General features: G+C 60.2%; 1 protein-coding gene across 3 annotated transcripts in view; it reads left to right on the forward strand.

The window, feature by feature from the left end:
* Window positions 1-3,032, forward strand: part of FLNA (filamin A) — a 64,210-nt gene extending 61,178 nt beyond the window's left edge. For 2 of the 3 annotated variants that reach the window (XM_054052206.1, XM_054052208.1), the window contains exons 46-47: window positions 1,334-1,558; window positions 2,219-3,032. In XM_054052206.1, coding sequence (XP_053908181.1) covers window positions 1,334-1,558; window positions 2,219-2,406 — 413 coding nt within the window. In that variant the 3' untranslated portion in view covers window positions 2,407-3,032. The remainder of the gene's footprint in view (window positions 1-1,333; window positions 1,559-2,218) is intronic. The other variant, XM_054052209.1, reaches the window with a different exon arrangement.
* Window positions 3,033-6,530: the final 3,498 nt, after the last annotated feature.

Consider the following 6,530-nt stretch of genomic DNA (forward strand, 5'->3'; position numbering starts at 1 on the left):
TGAGGGGGGCAGACGGGCAGTTTTGGGGGGCAATCACATTGTCAGCAGCGCCTCCAAAGCCACGATCACCGGTATGGGGGGGCTAGGGGTGATTTTGGGGGTGCAGGGCATGATTGACGGGGCAGAAAGGGCTTTTAGGAGGGTTTAGGGGTGGTTTTGGGGGGGCACTCACGGTACGGGGGGAACTGTGGGCAGTTTGGGGGGGCGTAAGGGGCGATTTGGGGGTGCAGGGAGTGACTGGGCAGTTTGGGGGGTGATTTGGGGCGATTTGGGGGTGCAGGGAGTGACTGTGGGCAGTTTGGGGGGTGATTTGGGGGGCGTTTTTTTTGGGGGTGATATTTGCTGTGGACTTGGGGGGCCCAGAGGTGGATTTTGGGGTGACTTTGGGAGGTGATTTTGGGGGTGATATTTGCTGTGGACTTTGGGGTGACTTTGGGAGGTGATTTTGGGGGTGATATTTGCTGTGGACTTGGGGGCCCCAGAGGTGCCTTTGGGGGTGGATTTTGGGGTGCCTTTGGGGGTGGATTTTGGGGTGGCTTTGGGGGTGGATTTTGGGGTGGCTTTGGGTGTAGATTTTGGGGTGGCTTTTGGGGGTGGATTTTGGGGTGGCTTTGGGGGTGCCTTTGGGTGTAGATTTTGGGGGTGGCTTTTGGGGTGACTTTGGGGGTGGATTTTGGGGTGCCTTTGGGTGTAGATTTTGGGGTGGCTTTTGGGGGTGGATTTTGGGGTGCCTTTGGGGGTAGATTTTGGGGTGGCTTTGGGGGTGAATTTGGGGGTGCCTTTGGGTGTAGATTTTGGGGGTGGCTTTTGAGGGTGGCTTTTGGGGTGACTTTGGGGGTGGATTTTGGGGTGCCTTTGGGTGTAGATTTTGGGGTGGCTTTTGGGGGTAGATTTTGGGGTGGCTTTGGGTGTAGATTTTGGGGTGGCTTTGGGGGTGAATTTTGGGGTGCCTTTGGGTGTAGATTTTGGGGTGGCTTTGGGGGTGAATTTGGGGGTGCCTTTGGGTGTAGATTTTGGGGTGGCTTTTGGGGGTGGATTTTGGGGTGGATTTTGGGGTGCCTTTGGGTGTAGATATTGGGGTGGCTTTTGGGGGTGGATTTTGGGGTGGCTTTGGGGGTGCCTTTGGGTGTAGATTTTGGGGTGCCTTTGGGTGTAGGTTTTGGGGTGGCTTTGGGGGTGCCTTTGGGTGTAGATTTTGGGGTGGATTTGGGGGTGCCTTTGGGTATAGATTTTGGGGTGGCTTTTGGGGTTGGATTTGGGGGTGGATTTTGGGGTGCCTTTGGGGGGTGAATTTGGGGGGCGCGCAGGGCTCTGATGTTGGGGTGTCCTCCAGGGCCGCGCCTGGTGAGCAGCCACAGCCTCCGCGAGAGCTCCTCGGTGCTGCTGGAGGCAGGGGCGGGCCGGGCCGAGGTGGCAGCAGCCGGGGCTGCACCCCAAATCCCGCAGGGGCCCCCCAAATTCGCTTCTGACGCCTCCAGAGTGGTGGCCAAAGGGCTGGGGCTCAGCAAGGCCTTCGTGGGACAGAAGAACTCCTTCACCGTCGACTGCAGCAAAGCCGGTGCGTGGCGGCGGATAACGGGGTCCCCCCCCCCTTTTCCCTGTTTTGGGGTGACTTCCATTTTGGGGTGACCTCCTGGGTTCTGGGGTCCCCCGCAGTGAGGTTTGGGGCTGCCTCTGAGGGACATCCGTGGGGTCTGCAGTGTCTCCACAGGTTTTGGGTTGACTCCTGTTTTGGGGTACCCCCCACCGTGTTATGGGTTCTTCCTTGTTTTGGGGCACCCCTCCCTGTTTTGGGGTTCCCTCCTGTTTTGGGATACCCCCCCCTGTTTTCTGGGTTGCCCTCTATTAGTTGGGGTCCCCCCCCCCAATTTTGCCTTGCCTCCCCTGGCTTTCAGGTTGCCCCTCTTTGGTTTTGGCCTCCCTTCCATTTTGAATTGCCTCTCTGATTTCCAGCGTCCCTCCCTGGATTTTGGGGGGCCCCCCGCCATGTTTTGGGCTCCCCCCACTTTGGGTTGTCCCCCCCCCCCCTTTATTCTGGGTTTCCCCCCCAGGTTTTGCGTTGCCCCCCCCCTCCTCTTTCCAAAGTTGCCTCCCTGACTTTTAGGGCCCCTCCCTGACTTTTAGGGCCCCTCCTTGACTTTTAGGGCCCCTCCCTGAGCTTTGAGGTCCCCCTAAATTTTTTGGGGGGCCCCCCCTGACTGTCTTCGCCCCCCCCCAGGGACGAACATGCTGCTGGTGGGGGTTCAGGGCCCGCGGACGCCCTGCGAGGAGATCGTTGTCAAGCACTTGGGCCACCAACTCTACAACGTGGGCTACCTGCTGCGGGAGCGGGGCGAGTACCTCCTCGTCGTCAAGTGGGGGGACCAGCACATCCCCAACAGCCCCTTCCGCATCTGCGTGCCCTGAGGGGGGACCCCAAAAAACCTGGGGACCCCCCAAAAAAAAAAAATGACACCCCCAAAACCCTCCCACGGCGCCCCAAGGTTGACCCCCCTGAGATCGGAGACAACTGCGAGGTTGGAGGAGGGGCTTAAGATTTGGGGAACCCCTCGAGATTTGGGGACCCCACCCCTGGTTTTGGGGACCCCCCACACACTTTATGGATGCCTGAGATTGGGGATACCCCAAAATTGAGGGGAGCCCCCCGAGAATGGAGACAGCCCCAAGATGTGGGGGGTTCCCCAGGTTGGAGACCCCTCTCCCAAGTTTGGAGACAACTCCAAGATTTGGGGGGAGTCCCTGGAGATTTGGGGACCCCCTCACACTTTAGATGGACCCCCCCCCTGAGATTGGGGACCCTCTCACGATTGGGGAGAGCCCCCCCCCACTTTGGGGTCACCTCGCTTGACGTTTGGAAACAACCACAAGATCAAGGGGAACCCCCACTTTGGGACCCCCTGAAGCTTTGGGGTCACCCCCCCCCCAAGTATGGAGAAAACCCACAAGATTGGGGTGTCCCCCCCCTGTTTTGGGGACCCCCCCTAAAGATGGGGGGGGGCAAGTTTGGAAATAACCACAAGATTTGGGGGGGGGGTTCTACTTTGGGGACTCCCTAATTTAGGGTCACCCCCCCCAGGTATGGAGAAAACCACAAGATTGGGGTCCCCCCCCTGCTTTGGGGACTCCTCTGAAACCAGGGATCCCCCTCACTTTGGGGTCCCCCCCACACCATGCCACCCCCCCACCACCCCTGCTCTGCCCCCCCCGCCCCCCCATTTTATTTTTATCCATTTTCTTGTATTTTATTTCCATTTTGTACCCCCCCCCCACTGCCCCCCAATAAAATCTCTTCTGCTTTGGCCGAGCCTGGGGGGGGGGGGGGCCACGGGGGGGGCCCCTATGGGAGAGGGGACCCCCATAGATTGGGGGGATGGAGGTGAAGAGCAAGGAACGGGGTGGGGGGGGGGCGCGTATGGATGGGGGGGCAGAGGGAGGGCCCTATGGAAGGGGAGCCCCAATAGATGGGGGGGAATTGGGGGGTCCTATGAGATGGGGGGGCCCCTATAGAAGGGATTGGCCCTGGAGATGGGGGAATTGGGGGGGTCCTGTGGGATAAGGGGGCGATTGGGGGGAAGGGGGGGTCTCTATGGATGATGGGGGGCCCTATAGAAGGGATTGGCCCTGGAGATGGGGGAATTGGGGGGGATCCTATGGGATGGGGGGGCGATTGGGGGGGGAGGGGGGCCCTATAGAAGGGATTGGCACTGGAGAGGGGGGAATTGGGGGGGTCCTATAGGATGGGGGGGCAATTTGGGGGAAGGGGGGGGGTCTCTGTGGATGATGGGGGGCCCTATAGAAGGTATTGGCCCAGGAGATGGGGGAATTGGGGGGGTCCTGTGGGATGGGGGGGGCGATTGGGGGAAGGGGGGGTCTCTATGGATGATGGGGGGCCCTATAGAAGGTATTGGCCCAGGAGATGGGGGAATTGGGGGGGTCCTGTGGGATGGGGGGGGCAGTTGGGGGGAAGGGGGGTCCTCTATAGAAGGGATGGGCCCTGCAGATGAGGAGATGGGGAAATCGGGGGGGTCCTATGGGATGGGGGTGCGATTGGGGGTGCGATTGGTCTAGGGCTCCCTAGAGGAGTCCTTGGGGGGGTCTAGAGGGGTTTGGGGGGGTCCTAGAGTTGTCCTAAGTCTCCCTAAAGGGGTTCCGGGGGGGGGGGCTTTAGAGGGCTTCTAGGGGGTCCCTAAAATGTCCTGGACATCCCTAGAGGGGTCCTGGGGGGGCTCCAGAGAGCTCCTGGGGGTTCTAGAGCGGTCTGGGGAGTCCTAATAGGGTTCTGAGGGGCTCTAGAGGGGTCCTGGTGGTCCCAAGTGGGGTCCGAGGGGCCCTAGAGGGGTCCTGGTGGTCCCTTAAGGGGTCCTGGTGGACCCTTGAGGGGTCCTAGAAGGGTCCTAAAGGGACCCTGGGGGGTATTGGTTGGGTCCTGGAGACTCTATAGAGGTTCTAGAAGGTTCCAGTGTCTCTAGAGAGGTCCTGTGGGTCTCCCTAAATCGTTCTTGGCTGCTCAAGAAGGATTTGGGGAGTCATTAGAGGGGTCCTGGGAGGCTTAGAGGGGTCTTGGATGTCCTAGAAGGGTTATGGGGATACCTAGAGGGGTCCTTGTAGGGGGTCTTGGGGTCTCTAGAAGGGTCCTGGAGGTCCTAGAGGGGTCCTGGTGGTACCTAAAGGGGTTCTGGTGGTCCTAGATGGGTCCTGGGGTCTCTGTTGGGGTTCTGAAGGTCCTAGAGGGGTCCTGGGGTCCCTGAAGGCGTCCTTGGTGGCTGTGTAGAGGTCCTGGGGTTCCTACATGCCTCCTGGCAGTCCTTTAAGGGGTCCTTAGGGGGGGGTCCCTAAAGGGGTTCTGGGGTCTCTGGAAGGGTCCTGGGGGTCCAAGAGGAGTCCTGGTGTCCCTAAAGATGTCCTTATGGGCTGTGGAGGGGTAACGGTGGTCCCTAGAGGGGTCCTGTGTGCTCCTAAAGGGGCCTGTGGGGCTCTAGAGGAGTCCTGACAGTCTCTAGATGGACCTTGGGGGGCTCTATAGGCTTCCTGGGGGTCCCAGAAGGGTCCCGGGAGTCCTCATGGGTCCTGGGGGTCCCTTAAGGTGTCCTGGGTGTCCAAGAGGGGTTCTGGGTGGTTCTAGAGGGGTCCCTAAATGGGTCCTGGTGGTCCAAGAGGGGTCCTGGGTGGCTCTAGAGGGGTCCCTAAATGGGTCCTGGTGGTCTAAGAGGGGTCCTGGGTGGCTCTAGAGGGGTCCAGGGTGTCCTAGAGGGGTCCTGGTGGTCTCCAAAGGTCTCCTGGGGGTCCTAATAGGGTGCTGGGGGGCTCTAGAGGGGTCCCTAAATGGGTCCTGGTGGTCCAAGAGGGGTTCTGGGGGGCTCTAGAGGGGTCCCTAAATGGGTCCTGGTGGTCCAAGAGGGGTTCTGGGGGGCTCTAGAGGGGTCCTGGTGGTCTCTAAAGGTGTCCTGGGGATCCTAACAGGGTGCTGGGGGTCCTTAAATGGGTCCCTAAATGGGTCCTGGTGGTCCAAGAGGGGTTCTGAGTGGCTCTAGAGGGGTCCAGAGTATCCTAGAGGTGTCCTGGTGGTCTCTGAAGGTCTCCTGGGGGTCCTAATAGGGTGCTGGGGGGCTCTAGAGGGGTCCAGGGTGTCCTAGAGGTGTCCTGGTGGTCTCTAAAGGTCTCCTGGGGGTCCTAATAGGGTGCTGGGGGGCTCTAGAGGGGTGCTGGGGGACCTTAAATGGGTCCTGGTGGTCCAAGAGGGGTCCTGGGTGGCTCTAGAGTGGTCCAGGGTGTCCTAGAGGGGTCCTGGTGGTCTCTAAAGGTCTCCTGGGGGTCCTAATAGGGTCCTGGGGGGCTCTAGAGGGGTCCCTAAATGGGTCCTGGTGGTCCAAGAGGGGTCCTGGGTGGCTCTAGAGGGGTCCAGGGTGTCCTAGAGGTGTCCTGGTGGTCTCTAAAGGTGTCCTGGGGGTCCTAATAGGGTGCTGGGGGGCTCTAGAGGGGTCCCTAAATGAGTCCTAGTGGTCCAAGAGGGGTTCTGGGGGGCTCTAGAGGGGTCCCTAAATGAGTCCTAGTGGTCCAAGACGGGTTCTGGGGGGCTCTAGAGGGGTCCCTAAATGGGTTCTGGTGGTCTAATAGGGTTCTGGGAGGCTCTAGAGGGGTCCAGGGTGTCCTAGAGGGGTCCTGGTGGTCTCTAAAGGTGTCCTGGGGGTCCTAATAGGGTGTTGGGGATCCTTAAATGGGTCCTGGTGGTCCAAGAAGGGTTCTGGGTGGCTCTAGAGGGGTCCAGGGTGTCCTAGAGGTGTCCTGGTGGTCTCTGAAGGTCTACTGGGGGTCCTAATAGGGTGCTGGGGGGCTCTAGAGGGGTTCTGGGGGTCCTTAAATGGGTCCTGGTGGTCCAAGAGGGGTCCTGGGTGGCTCTAGAGTGGTCCAGGGTGTCCTAGAGGGGTCCTGGTGGTCTCTAAAGGTCTCCTGGGGGTCCTAATAGGGTCCTGGGGGGCTCTAGAGGGGTCCCTAAATGGGTCCTGGTGGTCCAAGAGGGGTCCTGGGGGGCT

This window comes from Cuculus canorus, chromosome 32 (assembly GCF_017976375.1).
Source record: "Cuculus canorus isolate bCucCan1 chromosome 32, bCucCan1.pri, whole genome shotgun sequence".
Taxonomy (NCBI): Eukaryota; Metazoa; Chordata; class Aves; order Cuculiformes; family Cuculidae; genus Cuculus; species Cuculus canorus.